This window comes from Lynx canadensis, chromosome F1 (assembly GCF_007474595.2).
Source record: "Lynx canadensis isolate LIC74 chromosome F1, mLynCan4.pri.v2, whole genome shotgun sequence".
NCBI classification, from domain to species: domain Eukaryota; kingdom Metazoa; phylum Chordata; class Mammalia; order Carnivora; family Felidae; genus Lynx; species Lynx canadensis.
Genome location: NC_044319.2, coordinates 56,984,772 through 57,001,385, shown reverse-complemented (window position 1 = coordinate 57,001,385; position 16,614 = coordinate 56,984,772). Strand labels below are relative to the sequence as shown.

General features: G+C 39.7%; 1 protein-coding gene across 1 annotated transcript in view; it reads left to right on the top strand.

Annotated features, from left to right (window-relative positions):
- The window catches only part of EPRS1 (glutamyl-prolyl-tRNA synthetase 1), a 72,254-nt gene that overhangs the window by 36,295 nt on the left and 19,345 nt on the right, over positions 1–16,614 (top strand). Inside the window, exons 17-20 of the mRNA XM_030302346.2 lie at positions 24–141; positions 5,155–5,511; positions 13,374–13,607; positions 14,647–14,909. Of these exons, the coding sequence (XP_030158206.1) occupies positions 24–141; positions 5,155–5,511; positions 13,374–13,607; positions 14,647–14,909 (972 nt within the window). The remainder of the gene's footprint in view (positions 1–23; positions 142–5,154; positions 5,512–13,373; positions 13,608–14,646; positions 14,910–16,614) is intronic.

Genomic DNA, 16,614 nt, shown 5'->3' with positions numbered 1-16,614 from the left:
TTGACCCTCTATTTTCTCTTTAGCCCCTATAGCTGCAAAGAAGCCCCATGTGTTTTGATATACATTCCAGATGGACATACTAAGGAAATGCCAACATCTGGGTCAAAGGAAAAGACCAAGGTAGAAACAACAAAAAATGAGGTAAATATTGACTTTTATGGATATGGCTCTAGTCGATGATATTTTTGCCCCAGGGTTTACACTCTTTCTTTACCTTAAGTAATCTCTACATTCAATGTGGGGCTCGAACTCACAACCCCAAATTCAAGAACATGCTCCACCAATTGAGCCAGCCAGGTGCCCCAAATCCTTTTCTTTTCTTCTTCTTCTTTTTATTTTTTTTTGGAGAGAGCTCACATACCAGTTGGGAAGGGGCAGAAGGAGAATCAAGTAGGCCCCACCCCCAGCGTGGAGCCTGACATGGGGCTCTATCTCAGAACCATGAGATCACAACCTGAGCTGAAATCAAGAGTTGGACACTCAACCAGCTGAGCCACCCAGGCGCCCCCCTTTGTTTTTTTTTTTTTTTTAATAACCTGTCTACTTTAGGATCGTTGTGTAGAGCTAAAGAGTACTTAGAGGACCACCTGTTCTTAGCTACTCATTTACACATGGAAAGAAAAGGAAAAATCCCTTGCCCAAGATAACAAAAGTTGTTATTGACAGAGTTAGGACATTGAAGCGGTTTTATGGTTCCCTATCTGTACTTTTCTGTCAGACTCCAGTGTCTCTGAGAGAAGAGCTCCTGATAGACCAAGGTTCAGAAAAGAGAACATGGATAGGAGTTGCCATGTTGTGGGCGATAGGTTTCTTTCTTGAATCTTGGACTCAGATTCGACACTGCCATGCTGATTTACTGTTCCACAATGATTTTCCTGTAGTACTTGATTTTCACACAGCAGTTGTGGAAAATTTAGTTTTGCAAAGATATGACACCATTGAAAGAAATGTAGCATACTGTAAAGACTGAACCACTTTGAGCTTGTAGTACATGCAAACTACAAACATGTAATGTTTGAGAGATGTTGGGTATATTACTCTGTTTACCTCAAATACATAAAATATTTTGTGGCACCCTGGAGCACCTTGATACCTGGTTTGGGATCCGTAGATGTTGGCAGTTGGGTAAACACTGGTGATTTGGTATCAGCGTAGAAGATACTTTGATGTTGGCAGTTGGGTAAACACTGGTGATTTGGTATCAGCGTAGAAGATACTTTGGAGGGTGGACTGGAAGTAGGGTTAGAAGATGTTATGAGTGGTAAGGAAGCCAGAGGGTGAGAGCATGGAGGATGTAAAGGAAGACATGAATTTGGGAAGTAGAATTGTTGAGACAGTAATTTCTAATTCTGTTGGGTTCACTAGGTAAATAAAGATAAATAACCTGAGCTAAGGAAGACAGAAATATGAAAGTTTATTAGATGTGAGTTTGGAACTGTTTACAGTGATGATGTCGTGGCTTGAGCTTTTAATTTACACAAATATTGTGGGATCTCAGCCAAAAGAAAAAGGAAGAAAAACAAGAGGTTTTTAAAAAAAATTTTTTAACGTTTATTTATTTTTGAGAAAGAGAGACAGAGTGCAAGCGGGGGAGGGGCAGAGAGAGGGAGACAGAGAATCCAAAGCAGGCTCCAGGCTCTGAGCTGTCAGCACAGAGCCTGACGCGGGGCCCGATCTCAGGAACCTGAGATCATGACCTGAGCCGAAGTCAGGCACTTAATGGACTGAGCCACCCAGGCACCCCGAAAAATAAGAATTTTAATGGGGCAGTATCTACGTTCTGTTTTTTATAAGTATATACCAGCAGCTCTCAAACTATTTAGTCTCAAGACCCTTACATTCTTAAAACTGGACCCCTTTTGTTTTATGTGAGTTATGTTTATTAGTATTGGCTACGCTAAAAATAAAATTGACAAGTTTTCAAAGAACATATTCATTTTAAAATGACAATTATAAGCCCAATTATATGTTTATATAAATAACACTTTTTATGAAAAATAACTATGTTTTCCAAAACAAAATTGTGAATTAGAATGGTGTGGTTTTTGCGCTTTTATTTTACTTACTTGTTTTTAAATGTTTATTTTTGAGACAGAGTGCACACATGCGGGGGAGGGGCAGAGATAGAGGGAGAGGGAGAATCTTAAGCAGGCTCCGCCCTGATGCAGGGCTCAATCCCGTGACCGTGAGATCATGACCTGAGCTAAAAGTCAGTGTCAGGTGCTAACCCACTGAACCACCCAGGCGCTCCAGCACTTTTAAATTTCTCTTTCTCTTTAGTGTCTGACTTAACAGCCTCCAAGACATTGCATTGTACCCTCATGAAGGACTGACTCAAAATGACAGACTACGTGTTAGTATTATTATTAAATAACTGTGGGCTTGCAGCCCTCCTTCAAAAGGATCTCAGAACTCTTCTGGGTTCAGGGTGCCTGGGTGGCTCAGTCAATTAAGTCTTCAACTTTGGCTCAGGCCATGATCTCATGGTTTGTGGGTTCAAGCCCCGCGATGCTCCACACTGACAGTGTGGAGCCTGTTTGGATTCTATCTCTCCCTCTCTCTCTGCTCCTTCCCAGCTCGTGCTCAATCTCTCAAAAGTAAACATTAAAAAAAAAAAAGAAAGGAAGAAGTTCTCTGGGTTCTGTAGACCACACTTTGAGAACCACTAGTATCTGTAATGAAATAAACATGAACTGGGAAATGTGACCGTTCCCTCATTGGTCCCAGTTTCCACCTGTACCTCTCACCTTTTACATATTCTATAACGATGCTAGTGTTATGCTGTAAGTTTATGTATTCCTTTTTTATTTTCAAAATTTTATATACATTTTAGTTAACTAGCATATAGTGTAATATTGGTTTCAGAAATTTGTGTATTCCTGAAAAACTTTATGTTTTGCAAAATGGCATACTAAAAATAACAGGGCTGCTTTATTAGGGAAAATAGAGTTGGGGCAAAACACTAAGAATAAGAACCTGTACATCTCATGTAGTTTCAGTCAAGTGGTGGCTGGTTAGCAGTCATGGAAGGCTCAGCTAGGCTGGACATCACAGTGGCTCACTCAGAAAGTAACGAATGGAACAGCTGCAAGAAACCTCTTTAGTCTGGTAGTGTCCGGGTAGTGAGACTTTGTATATGACAGCTTGCGGCTTCAGAAGTGAATGTCCAGTAGACACGGTGGAAACACCATTGCCTTTTATGATTTAACTTTGAAAATCTCACACGGTGTCATTTCTGCTGTTGTCTGTTGTACCGAGCACTCATAAGCTTGCCCACATTTCGAGGGGAGGGGACATAGACTCCACCTCTTGATGGAAGGAGTGTCAGAACGTTTGTGGATATGCTTTGGAACCTGCACAGACCCTCCTGGAAACTCAAGAACAGTTGACTGGCATTGGTGTCCAACACTGCAGTCAGCCATTGTTTGCAGCCTTAAATCTTAAGGCTAATGCCCTGTCCTTTGATATGTGGGTTTGAGGGTATTTGCCTCTAGTACAGATCAGTGTCATCAAAAATAAAGTCTGACTCATCATAGACCCTGCTTCATCTTTTCTTTTCTTTTCTTTTTTTTTTTTTTAAAGCCCAGGAGGATAGTTTTTTGAAATTTCTTCATTTACACTTGTGCACCTTCATTTGATGGCTTAATGTTATGGTAACAGTGTTGTTAAAGTACCACCTGCACTCAAGCCACTTCTAAAGCTTTCTCTCTTAATAGTGAGAAAGCTTTTCCCTGTATGCTTCTTTGTCTCATGTACATGAACGAACACACTGGGAGAAATCACCACCAGGTGGTGTGATTTTTCAGTGTTACCCTAATATTATTTCCTTGTTTACCAGGCATGATTGAGTCAGTTCATGTTATCAAAAATAAGTATAACAGAACAGAATGTATGTATTTTTGGCACAGAGTGGCTCCCTTTGTGTATTTTCCTTTACTGTATAATAGGCATTTATATGTGTATATTAACATTCATGGTTCTGTATTTTGAAGGAGTAGTTTTGAGTGTATGTAGGTTTTTTTTTTTAAGATTTTATTACTTTTTTTAAGTAACCTCTGCACCCAATGTGTGACCCCGAGATTAAGAGTCACATGCTGTACCCATTGAGCCAGCCAGGTGCTCCACGTGTATGTGGTTTTTGACTTACATGCTAACTTCAGAACTTAGCCCCCATGTAAAATGCAACTCTGATGTAGCTTAAGGTGCTTCTTAGCTATCCAGGTAAAGATGTCTTAAAGACCATTCAGAATGCTGGGTCTGGGGTCAGGACAGAGTCCTGGCCTAGAGATGAAACATTTTAGAGGTAATGCATGTGACTCATGAATATGGATGAGATTCTGAAAAGTTAAGTGGAAGACCATTAAAGAAAAAAGTCATGGGGAAGGTATGATGTGAGCTGGGTTTTAAATTTGGAAGGGTTTCAGTAGGGTAGAAAGCATCCTAGGTAGAAGGAAAGTATGACATTGAGAATAAAAATAGCATAGTTATTCACTATCCAGAACATATCTCTAGGTTTATTGCATACACCTTTATATAACCATTTGCCCATAAGTATGTAATTTTATACAAATAGAGTTATTCCACAGTACTGAGTTAAATTTGTATCAGTGTTCCGTGGAAGTCTTCCTTGTCAGTAATCGAGATATTGTCTCCTCTTTTAAAAAATTAATAATACCTAAAACTTCGTGATACTTTTTCTCAGGCTTTGTAACTAAAAGCTTTACACATATTTATTACCTTTATTTTCCCATCACACTGTTGGGTTCAATACAATTATTCCTGTCTTTTAGTTAAAACCAGAAACAGCTTTTGTAAGTAATTCAGGTCGCAGTATGTGGTGGAACAATGATTTATTCTCAGATATATTGGATGTGTCATAATTTCTTTAATCCTCTAATGGTTAAGATTTAGGTTATTTTCAGTTTTTTACTGTGATAAAAATGCTCCAGTGAAATCTCTACCTACCTCTGTTTTTATTTCTGTCATTTTTCATTAAGATAAATTGTTAAGAGTGAGGTTATTTACTTAAACTTTTTAAGGGATTAAAACTTAAAAATTTTTTAGCATGGAATGTTATAAGACAATGTGTATAATTTTGTGGGAAGACATTTAACATGAATTAACTATTTCACTTTTGGTTTTTTGTCTCTGTAGCCAACTATTCCTTTTAAGGAAAGACCAGGTCCTTCTTTGGATAACACTTGTGCTACATTTGAGGATTCCTTGGTCCTTTACAACAGAGTGGCTGCTCAAGGGGATGTGGTTCGTGAATTAAAAGCCAAGAAAGCAGCCAAGGAAGATATAGATGCGGCTGTAAAACAACTTTTGGCCTTGAAAGCTGAATATAAGGAGAAAACTGGCCAGGAGTACAAGCCTGGAAATCCTGCCGCAGTGGTACAGAATGTTTCTTCTGTATCAGTAGCACGTCCTCTGGAGAGTAAATCTCTGTATGATGAAGTTGCTGCCCAAGGAGAGGTGGTTCGTAAACTGAAAGCTGAAAAAGCCCCCAAGGTCAGTATGCTGGAATGAGTCGAGACAGCATTGTGAGGAAGCTCATGAATTCAGATGGTCTAGGATGGTCGCGTCTCATCTTCTTTGAAGACATGCTGTGTATAGACTGTCTGCTTGAATATTTTGGCAGAACGGTTAACACCTACTGATGCCTGCTGTGTGCCAAGCTCGAGATACTAACAAGCAGCAGCTCACCATCTAGTTGGGAGAGGTGTCAGGGAAGAAACATACACGCTGTATCCCATGTGACACGACTGTAGTCCTGTATGACGTGTAAACTGTTCTCCCCAGTGTTTGTGGTGGTTAAGTGGCAGGGAAGGAGGAAGCAGTTCATAAAGGATATTTAAAATAGTCCTGAGGTAGAGGAAGCCCTTTATGGATGAACAAAGTTCAGGGAAGGTACTCTTTAAGTGTAGATCCGTGCTTCTCAAGCTTCATTGTACATCAGAATTACTAGAGAGCTTGCTAAAACACCGATTGCAGGGTCCCACCTCCTGAACTTCTGCCTCAGTAAGTTCACGGTATGCAGAGAATGTGCACTTGTAAACAGTTGTCCAGGGGATGCTCGTGCTGCTGGCCTGGGGCCGGGTGTGGAAGACACACACTGGCAGGGGCAGAGAGGTATGAAGGTTCAAGGTGTATTCAGGGAGTAATGGGTTGTCAAGAGGTTTTGGACCAGTGACTATTTCTCATTCTTCTCAGGGGAACCCTAAAGCGATACTAAGTTTTGACTAAAGTATACATATTATTCTTGTTTTAATGATATCTTTAGGCAAAACATTTAGCCAAATGGATGGTAGCCCTGAGTATGGAACAGGATTGGTTGCTGTGAGAGATGAAAGGAATGGCATCTGTGGTAGAAAAGGGCCATATTTAATAATCAAGGTGTACAGTTCTGTTCAAACAGTAGTGTAGTTCTAAAACATGACCGAATGGGTAGTGCTGTAACTGGATATAATTCAGTCCCTCTTAAACTTCCAAAATTATAGGCTCTGGGCTGTGACAAGAACACAGAGAGGTATGGGGAACTCTTGGACTTGACTTCTGGTGCTGGAGGGGATTTGTTGTCCCATCAGTGTCCTGGGCTTTGGTTGGAGAAGAATGGAATAGGAGGTTCCTCACCTCATTAACAGTTGCTAGGCCTCTGACTAGAAACTATCCCCCTAAGATTCTTTCTTTCATGGACATTTGACCTCTGCTGAAGAGAAAATGCTTTAGGGAAGTCTTAGGGGTTTGGTGCAGAAGTTAATGTTTTTCTCTCTATTGTGAAGTGTGATAAATCTCTTTTTCTCTTTAGTGAGCCTGTTGGAAGTCCTGCAGAGCCATGACGATCTCAAAATAGCTCTGCTCCTAGGAATAAATCCTGGAACTTAGGACATAAATCCTTGGTATCTCCTACCCTCTGGCAAGGTTAGGAGTATTTCCACTCTGTACATGATCCACTCTATAGATCAGACACAAGCTGTGGACCCCTCTCTAGATGTCATTTGAGGGGAAGAGCGTTGGTCTTTAAATTCCTTCATTCTGAGGGGCTCCTGGGCGGCTCAGTCGGTTAAGTGTCTGACTTCAGCTCAGGTCATGATCTCGCCGTTTGTGAGTTCAAGGCCCGCATCGGGCTCTGTGCTGACGGCTCAGAGCCTGGAGCCCGCTTCCGATTCTGTGTCTCCCCCCTCTCTGCCCCTCCCCTGCTCATGCTCTGTCTCTCAATAATAAATAAACGTTAAAAAAAATATTAAATTCCTTCATTCTGAGTAGAGTATATTGAGATTCTGTGCTGATTCTTGGACAGCTAATGATGTGTGGGGTAGTAACAGCAGTAACCGTTATATGTAGGGCAACAGCCAGCTACACCTCCCATCTCGTTGAGTAATGGATTATGGCATACTTTCCTGACACAGCATTGTCAAGCTTATGAAAAGTCCGCCTATGGGTAAAAAAATCTGTGTCTTTGGTAATTAGTCAGATACTTTTACTAGGTGCTTTTTGATCATGGTGACTGTGATACTGAAATTAAGCTGACTTTAGTTTAACCTTGTTTTAACTGAATGCTTAAAATGCACCATAGCAGTGTTTTAAAATACTGCTTGTGTTTTTTCTTCTCTAAATGCTAACAGTGGCACATAGTGCTCTTTCCTGTTCCAGAGAATCGGCCCAGTTGCTAGGAACGGACGGTGTTATTTAGACCACATCTGGCACTGTGGACTACACACTGGTGCTGTTCTTGCATTGACTCCTCCCCACAGCTTTGTTCAAGAGTGTCCAGATGATGCTCCCTTTTTTATTGCCTCGTTTTAGTAACCAGTAAGAAACTGGATCTGAAAGTAACTTCCTGCAGTTTACAAAGCCTGGATTCTAATTTGGCAGTCAAATTCCAAGTTACTTCCCTTTAGAGGTGATGGGAGTGGTGTATTGCATTAGGAACACTAGAGAGTTCTGGTTTTACCAGTTTATTAATTTATTAAGCAAGTCCGTACACATTTTACATTAATAACTTGTCTAAGCCTCTTAATTCCATTTCCTACAAAAGTAGTTCTTCTGTTAAGTCATGTTCAGTGGCTAAGTAAGCGATAGTTACAAGCTTCAATTAGACTTTTCTTTTTCTGTTTGTCCATCCTTCTGTTCTCCTCCCCCGCCTCCCTCCCCCCACTTGAGGATCAGAAACGTGATTCTGTGTAGGAACTTGTAAGCATAAAGGCAGAGTATAAGCAACGGGTAGGCAAGGAATGAAAACCTGGAAGAACCTACCTTCAGTTTCTCCTTCAAGTCCACCTTCTGCTCTTTTCCTTTCTCTCCTGCTCAGTAGGTTGTTACAAAACAGTGGATCAGGCAGATACAGTGGAAGTTGCATGTCTGAGAATACACCAAAGATAAAATAATTCTGCATGCTGAGTTATTTAAAAATGGAAGTCACTTTTCAGATTTGAAATACTAACTTTTAAAGCTCTAAAGTTATAGCTTCAAAAAATAAAACTTTGATAAATAAAACACATTTCTCTAATTTGAAATCTAAATGAATGCAGTTTGAACATGAAATTACAGTGTTGCTTGAAATGAGAGTCAGAAAATTAAGGGCTTTATGGAATACTTAGCAACACTTTAAACTCTGGGACCGGGTTTGGCAAACTGTAGTCTGCACCTGTGTTTTGTAAGTGAAATTTTACTGGGACGCAACCATGCGTTTTAGTTTACATATTGTCTAAGGCTGTTTATGGGCTATAATTGCAGAGTTGAGTGGTTATAACAGACTCTCAAAAACCTACAGTATTTTTTATTGACCTGGCCCTTTATTGGAAAGTCAGCTGACCCATCTCTTAGAGGACAGAGTTTTGAGAAGCTTTATGGTAATGACTTTTTTTTTTTTTTTTTAAATTTCTTTTTCAACGTTTATTTATTTTTGCGACAGAGAGAGACAGAGCATGAACGGGGGAGGGGCAGAGAGAGAGGGAGACACAGAATCGGAAACAGGCTCCAGGCTCTGAGCCATCAGCCCAGAGCCTGACGCAGGGCTCGAACTCCCGGACCGCGAGATCGTGACCTGGCTGAAGTCGGACGCTTAACCGACTGCGCCACCCAGGCGCCCCGGTAATGACTTTTTTAATTGAAGTAATAAATGGCAGCAAAATCAAGTGATTATCATGTTAAATAAAAACTATTTAGGGGCACCTGGGTGGCTCAGTTGGTTGAATGTCCGACTTTATCTCAGGTTATGATCTCACAGTTTGTGGGTTCAAGCCCTCATTGGGCTGGCTGCTGTCAGCACAGACCTGTCTTGGAGCCTTTGTCCTCCTCTCTCTCTACCCCTCCCCTGCCCATGCTCTCTCTCTCAAAAATAAAAGTAAAACTTAAAAAAACAAAAACAATTCACAGTTGTTTCATCTTGTCATTGACAGCCTCTTTTTGTCCAATCCTGTCCCAGTGGACAGATGTTGATCGTCTTTTACTTCTGCACTTACAGCATTTCAGTTCATGGCATGTTTTTTATGCCCCCAGTAATTCATCTTCAATATCCCACCCATCTGTGCTCTTTTATATTTTACACCAGTGTTTGTGGTTTTAAAACCCAAATCATAGCTTATCTGTATTTAGCTTAAGGAAAGGAAACCCCATCATTCTACCCCTTTGTCTGGTAAACAGGCTATTCTAGGAAACCACTGCCCCTCACCCCTACCCCAAATAGCCTTAAGAATTCTAAGGCCAAAAAATAAAGATTAAAGGGGGAGAATATAAGAAGAAACAAACCCGTCCTTTTTCTTGACAGATTTTGAGCTTCTTGTTTAGGATTTGTATGTGGTGGGTTTCTGCTATATCTGTATTTGGTACTTGATGCAAACTTGCTTTTGCTCTAAACAAGTATAAAACCATCCATCTTGTCTGTGAGACCCAACACTTCACAAGACTGACTACAGCTTAGGGATCGTCTAGGAAAATCTGAGGAGTTTCTATTGATTGATTTGTGTCAGAGAAAAGTAGCAGATACATTGTGATTTAGGTAAATGAACTATTAGCTGAGAAACAGCAGAACAGGTGTTCCAACCCGACTCTAGTCTGGGTCCTCTGTTGTGCTGGATTGGCTCCTGGGATTGGGGTTCCATAATTGGGCTGGTTGGGATTTCAGTAAATTTAAGTAGATTTAAATAAAATTTATTTAAGCTAAATACAGGTTTCTAATTAGTTGACTTAGGAAAAAAAGACCCTTCTTTGAAAACCTGTGAACTTTTAGTTCGCTAATTCTCCTAGCAGACTTTTTTGTATGAGACCGGCTTCATTTCTTTCTCTCCTCAACTTGGGAGGATTCCTGCTTTGGATTGTCATCCGTCCTCCCCCACCAAGTGAGAATCTGCTTCCGGAGTCATTATCACTGATGTGTGCAGGTGTAGTTCTCTCGAATTATGTTAGAAAGGAACAAAAAGTGGGAAAGCGTTTATTATAGAGTTGGAAAAAAGTATTTTTTTAAAAAACTGTTTTCGCTGATAATTAAAGTGCTCAGGCCCTTTCGAAAGGTTCTGTTCTTAGAATTTTAAATTGGTAAAGTTCTAGGTTTTTCTTATTAAAGTTCTTTCGTTCCCCATGGAGAAAGGTTCCATCTAGTGGCTGCTGCGTACATGGCTGTTTGGGTACTTCTCAATCTGCAGTCAGCTCTCATCTGCAGATCATGTTTACTTCCTCCAATTCCCATCTTAAACTTTCTCATTCATCTGCATCAACAATTATTTACTGAAAACTTTTCGTGTTTGATTTGGCACACGTTAGATAAGTTTAAAATGATCTTTGTCTACTAAGAACTTAAAATTTATCAGCATACGCTTTGTAGGGTTCTGTTGTTTACTCTTGTATGGAGTAGTACCATCCAATTTCCCTTTGTAAATGCCTCTTATTCCAGAAAACTAGAATATTAAAAGACATTTTTTCCTCATTGTAGGAGTCATCATCAAGTAAGAATCAAAGATATCTTTTGAAAATGCCGTTTTCGTGGCATGGCAGGAGTGAACGGAACACTTAAATCATTGTTTCATACCTTCTGTGATGCTTGGCAAACTGTGAGGGTCAAGATCACAGACTCTAGAATAAACCCTAGATGAAATCCCGGCTCCACTGCCACTTAGTGTGTAACTTTGGGTAAGGTGCTTAGTCTTTCTAAGCTTTACTTCTTGTATAAAATGAGTCAGGGTTGTTTTGAGAAATAAAATGATCCACGTAAAGCACTAAGCATAATGTCTAGTGCGCAGTAAATAAATAGGCCATCAAATGATAGTGCTAATTTTTTTATATTGATAATTCTAATTCAAGAATCTTTAGATACCTTCTAAGTCATCAGATAAAACTGCATAGGGAGTAGTATAATTTCATTGTTTTGAAAAATAACCTGAATAGAAAACTTAGTTACCCACAGTATTCCATTTCTCACTTGGAGGGGATATAAGTATATATAATTTAGTCTATTTTTAGAATATCATATAATAATGAAGTGATGGACACGTTAGAATTTTCTTCTTTATAATATTTTGAATTGTAATCTTGCCCAACAAGGTTTTTGTTTTTCTTCATGAAGTGTGTGCCATTTGACTTCAGACTCTGGTCAATACTTGCTTATGGTGTAGATTGGAACTTCTTTCAAAGGCCTCTTTTTGTAGAAGTGGTTGCAGGAAAGTCCCTTAACTTTTTTCCCATTTTCTTTCTTTTAGCTGATGGAAGTTTCTTTTTCTTTTTTTTTTTTTTTTTTTTTTTTTTTTTTTTTTTTTTTTTTTTTTAAATTTTTTTTTTCAACGTTTATTTATTTTTGGGACAGAGAGAGACAGAGCATGAACGGGGGAGGGGCAGAGAGAGAGGGAGACACAGAATCGGAAACAGGCTCCAGGCTCCGAGCCATCAGCCCAGAGCCCGACGCGGGGCTCGAACTCACGGACCGCGAGATCGTGACCTGGCTGAAGTCGGACGCTTAACCGACTGCGCCACCCAGGCGCCCCTGGAAGTTTCTTTTTCTTGCTTCTTTTATGTATCACTAAGTGTGTCTTATTTCTTATGGACAGGTAGATTCTGCTGTGAAAATGCTTTTAACTCTTTTTTTTTTTTTTTTTTAGTTTTAAGTTTATTTATTTATTTTGAGAGAGATCATGAGCAGAGAGAGAGGGAAAGAAGGAGAATCCCAAGCAGGCTCTGCATCACCAGTGTGGAGCCCAACATGGGGCACGAACTCGTGAACTGTCAGATCATGACCTGAGCCCAAACCAAAAGTCAGACGCTTAACTGACCGAGCCACCCAGGTGCCCCCAAGATGCTTTTAATTCTGAAGACAGAATGTAAGCAAGAGACAGGTCAGGGGTACAAATCAGGCAAGCTGCCAGCTTCTCTTTGTGTGATTTCTCCTCTTCTGTTTACTCCTTCTGAGTGGTACCGGGTGTGACAGACTCTACTTCAGTACCAAAACGTTGTATCATAAGTGACGAGGAAATGTCACTTGTTGATTCATAGATGCAAATTCTTTAAAGGTATCCCAGTGCTTCCTGTAGGCCTTTGACCCCAGTTGTGGTAGTTTCCTGGTTTCTGTTGTGTTGCTTTTAGCTGTCTGGAGCATTGTCATAATGTAGCCGTGAAGCTTGGCTAGGGTAATTTAGAGGCCCTTTTTCTCTCTGATTGATAGATGCTTTGCCTTTTCAGTGGTATCTTGGTCTGTGTTTAGACAGTACTACCATTCAGGTAAGGCGTCCAGCTTGGGCCCTTTGCCTGTGTTGTCCTCTGCTGGCATCACAAGTGTCTCAGTTGGGCTGAATGTTTCATTCTTTTTCATTCTGATTATGTTGAAGTATCAGAGGATGATGTATATAGGTTAATGTCTAATTAAAACCTCAGCACACCTTCCCATTGTATTATAAATTTTTAAAAGAATAATGTAACTGTTCTTTACTTGGGCCCATATTGGTTTGTTTGTTTTAATGCTGTATTTAGTGTTTGTTTACTAGGCTAATGAAAATAAGGTTTGTGTAGCAAAGCCGTTGAGCTGATCTTTGTTCTGATTTTGTAAATGCTGACTCCACTATTTATAGACCCAGGGCTTGGACACTGCCAGTTTGCTTGGATATTCTATTATTTATTTGTCTGTTTACATATGTAAAATGAGAAATTATGGTACTATATGTGTGTGTGTTTACTTTTATGACTTGTATAGAGGATTATAATTTGATTTATGTTTTCAACATTTTTTTTTAGCTTTGATCTGTTACTTTATGATTGAGCTCCTTTGTTGCTTGGGTTTCTCCATGATTATTTATAGGAATACTTTGATAGAACAAATGATTTTTAATAATCATTGAAATTTTCAGAAATTTCACAAAGTTTCAAATAATTGTTTTTGTCTTTCATTTCAGGCTAAAGTAAATGAAGCTGTAGAACGCTTACTCTCCCTGAAAGCTCAGTACAAGGAAAAAACTGGGAAGGAGTACATTCCTGGTCAGCCCCCATTATCTCAAAGTTCAGACTCAAGTGCAACCAACAGCTCCGAGCCTAGGGGTCCAGAAACACCAGAAGCCAAAGTTCTTTTTGACAAAGTAGCTTCTCAAGGAGAAGTAGTTCGAAAACTTAAAGCTGAAAAAGCTTCTAAGGTTCGTGGGATATTTAGTTTGTATTTTTGTTTTTTACATTACAGGCTATTTTCTTTGCCCAGAAAACTTTCTGGCCCATCAAATCTAAGTTCTGCTCATGTATTTCAGTTCTCAATTCTGTGTAGTAGAGAAGCCTTCGCTGACCATTTCTCTCCCCAACTAGATTTGACTGGATAGTCTCTTATATAAGACTCTGCCTTTCTCTGGCATAGTACTTAAACCCTGTGTATTTTTAGCTGTTGGTTCAATTGTCCATTTCTCTCTAGGTTGTGAGATCCTGGAGAATAGGGCCCTAGACTCTAGCAGTGCCTGGCCCATTGTAGGCCCTTGATGTCTGCTCTTTGTTTTACTCATTCTCCTAAAGCTGAATCAGTCTCAGATGGCAGGTTTTATTTATTTTGAGCTCTGGTGTAGTTTGTGCTAATTATATTCACTTCCTAGGAGTAGGATTTTTTTTGGTACAGATTTGTGAGTGGGAAACAGTAAGTCATTACAGGTTTTGAAGTTTAACCAGTAGTGCAGAAACTTGATTACTGTTATTTTTCTGATTGTGAAATGCTCAATATGTATAGTTTAATGGCTCCTAACTTAAATTGCAGTGGAGTGCTTGTTACATACTAGTGCTTTCTTACAGAACTTTCTCTGATGGCGGGCGTGTTGTGTAGCAGCTCTGTCCAGTACTGCAGTCACTAGCCGTGTGTCGCCATTGAAGACTTGAAATACGGCTGTTGTGACTGAAGAACTGAGTTTCAAATTTTATTTACTTCACATTTAAATAGCCGTGTGTGGCTGGTGACTGCCGTTCAGATAGTGCAGTTATAATACTGTTTTTCAGTCCCTCTTTTGCATAATTCTGTTCCTGTTTATCATATTTTTTTGTTCTCAGTAGTTAGCATATTTAATGTTCGCCACCCCTACCCTATTCCCCTCTACCTTTACTTGTGTTTTCAAATCTGCTTATGAAGCTTCGGAGATGGGTGCTTAGTCAGTGATTTGAATTAAATATTATCTTCTCTTTTCCTCTTTTGTTAAACTGAAGGAGCAGGTAGATACGGCTGTCCAAGAACTCCTTCAGCTGAAGGCACAGTACAGATCTCTGACAGGAGTGGAGTATAAGCCTGTCTCTGCCACTGGGGCTGAGGACAAAGATAAGAGAAAGAAAGAAAAAGAAAATAAATCTGAAAAGCAGAATAAACCTCAGAAACAAAGTGATGGCCCAAAGAAAGACTCCTTAAAAAACCAAGGAAGTGGACTGTCATCAAGTGGAGCAGGAGAAGGGCAAGGGCCTAAGAAACAGACCAGGTAATAAAGCGTGGAAGCTTCAGTAGGAGTGAAGCAGAGCTTTGAATGAATTCGGCTCTTAAATGGCTTTTTTAAAAAACAAATTTTGCTTAGTTTAACTGTCACATGAGGTTGGAGAACGCTAGAAGTATAGTGCCAGCAGATAGCTATTGTCGATCTTCTGTTTATTTAAATAGGTAACAGATTCGTTTGCTTGGTTCAGGAATCTCAGAATATAGAAAGCTCAGTGAAGTCTCACTCTTACACGTTTTGTCCGTCCTTCCCAGTTTCTCCTACCGCCATAACGAGTTGGTAACCACAGCTAGTCTCTTCTGTAACCACTGACAGGTGTTCGTTTGGTCACACAGTAAAAACAAATATATATAAACAATCCTTTTTTCCTCCCTTTTAACACAATTGGTAGCCTGACAGTAGTCATTGCTTTTTACCTTAAGCAAATTTTTTGAATGAAAATCTTTTATGGAATGACAACATCATTCTCAATAGGATTTTAAATTTGGTTGGTTAAATACAAAACGAAGGTGTTTTAAAGACAAAACAGTGGCATAGATGGTGTTTCAGTATGTTCCAGTTCGTGGGAATAATGTGATGCCCCTGTCTGTGATCCCCATGGCAAAATTAGAGTGAACTTTGTGCCAGCTTCCTTTCATGGCTTAATAAAAGGAGAAAGCTGCCATTAGCAACTGCTATTGTGAGATCTTTTGGTTTTAGATTTGTTTAGCTGATTTTAAAATTCTGCCTCTTAGCTCTCACATCATACATGCAGTATCTCCTTAAACAGAATATAACGGTGGTTTTTCTTGCCTTTTGACTGGGTGGTCAGATTTATAGATTATAAAATAATAGAAGAGAGAACAGAATCTCTCACCTTTTACCTCTTTGTGAAAGGGTCAAGTTTCATGTAGGCATCTTGTTGAGCTGTGTCAAAAGTGAAACAGCAGAGAAGTCAGATACAAATACATTAAGATTTTAAGCCAGTAAGCTTTGTTGGTAACTCTAAAATGTAACTAATGGGTGAATTTTCCTATGTGGATCATAAGCCACAGTGCTTGAATAATTACTGATGTTCCAAGAAAAGGATTCTCATCTGGAATAGTTTTTTGTTTTTTTTTTTTTTTATCGCAGATCTAACTTATTTTAGAAGCATCTGTCTGTGCAACTTTTTTTTTTTTTTTAAACATTTATTTTTGAGAGACAGAGACAGCATGAGCAGGGGAGGGATAGAGAGAGAGGCAGACACAGAATCCAAAGCAGGCTCCAGGCTCTGAGCTGTCAGCACAGACCCTGACTCGGGGCTCAAACTCATAAACTGCGAGATCATGACCTGAGCTGAAGTCAGATGCTTAACCAACTGAGCCACCCAGGCACCCCTGCAACTTTTATTTACTGCAATTAAAAGAAAAATTTGTAGGGACAACTGGGTGGCTCAGTCCATTGAGTGTCCGACTCTTTGATTTCTGCTACGTCATGATCCCAGGGCCTTGGGATTGAGCCTCGTGTCAGGCTCCGTGCTGAGCTGGGAGCCTGCTTAAGAGTCTGTCTCCCTCTGCCTCTCTCCCCCACTCATGTGCTCTGTCTCTTTAAAAAAAAAAAAAAAAAATAGACCATGTAAAGCTTATTTATACACAGACAGCTATTGGTTTTTATACTTTTTGTATGTTACTTTCAGTGGGACACTGATCTTGCTAATTATAATTTTTTTCTG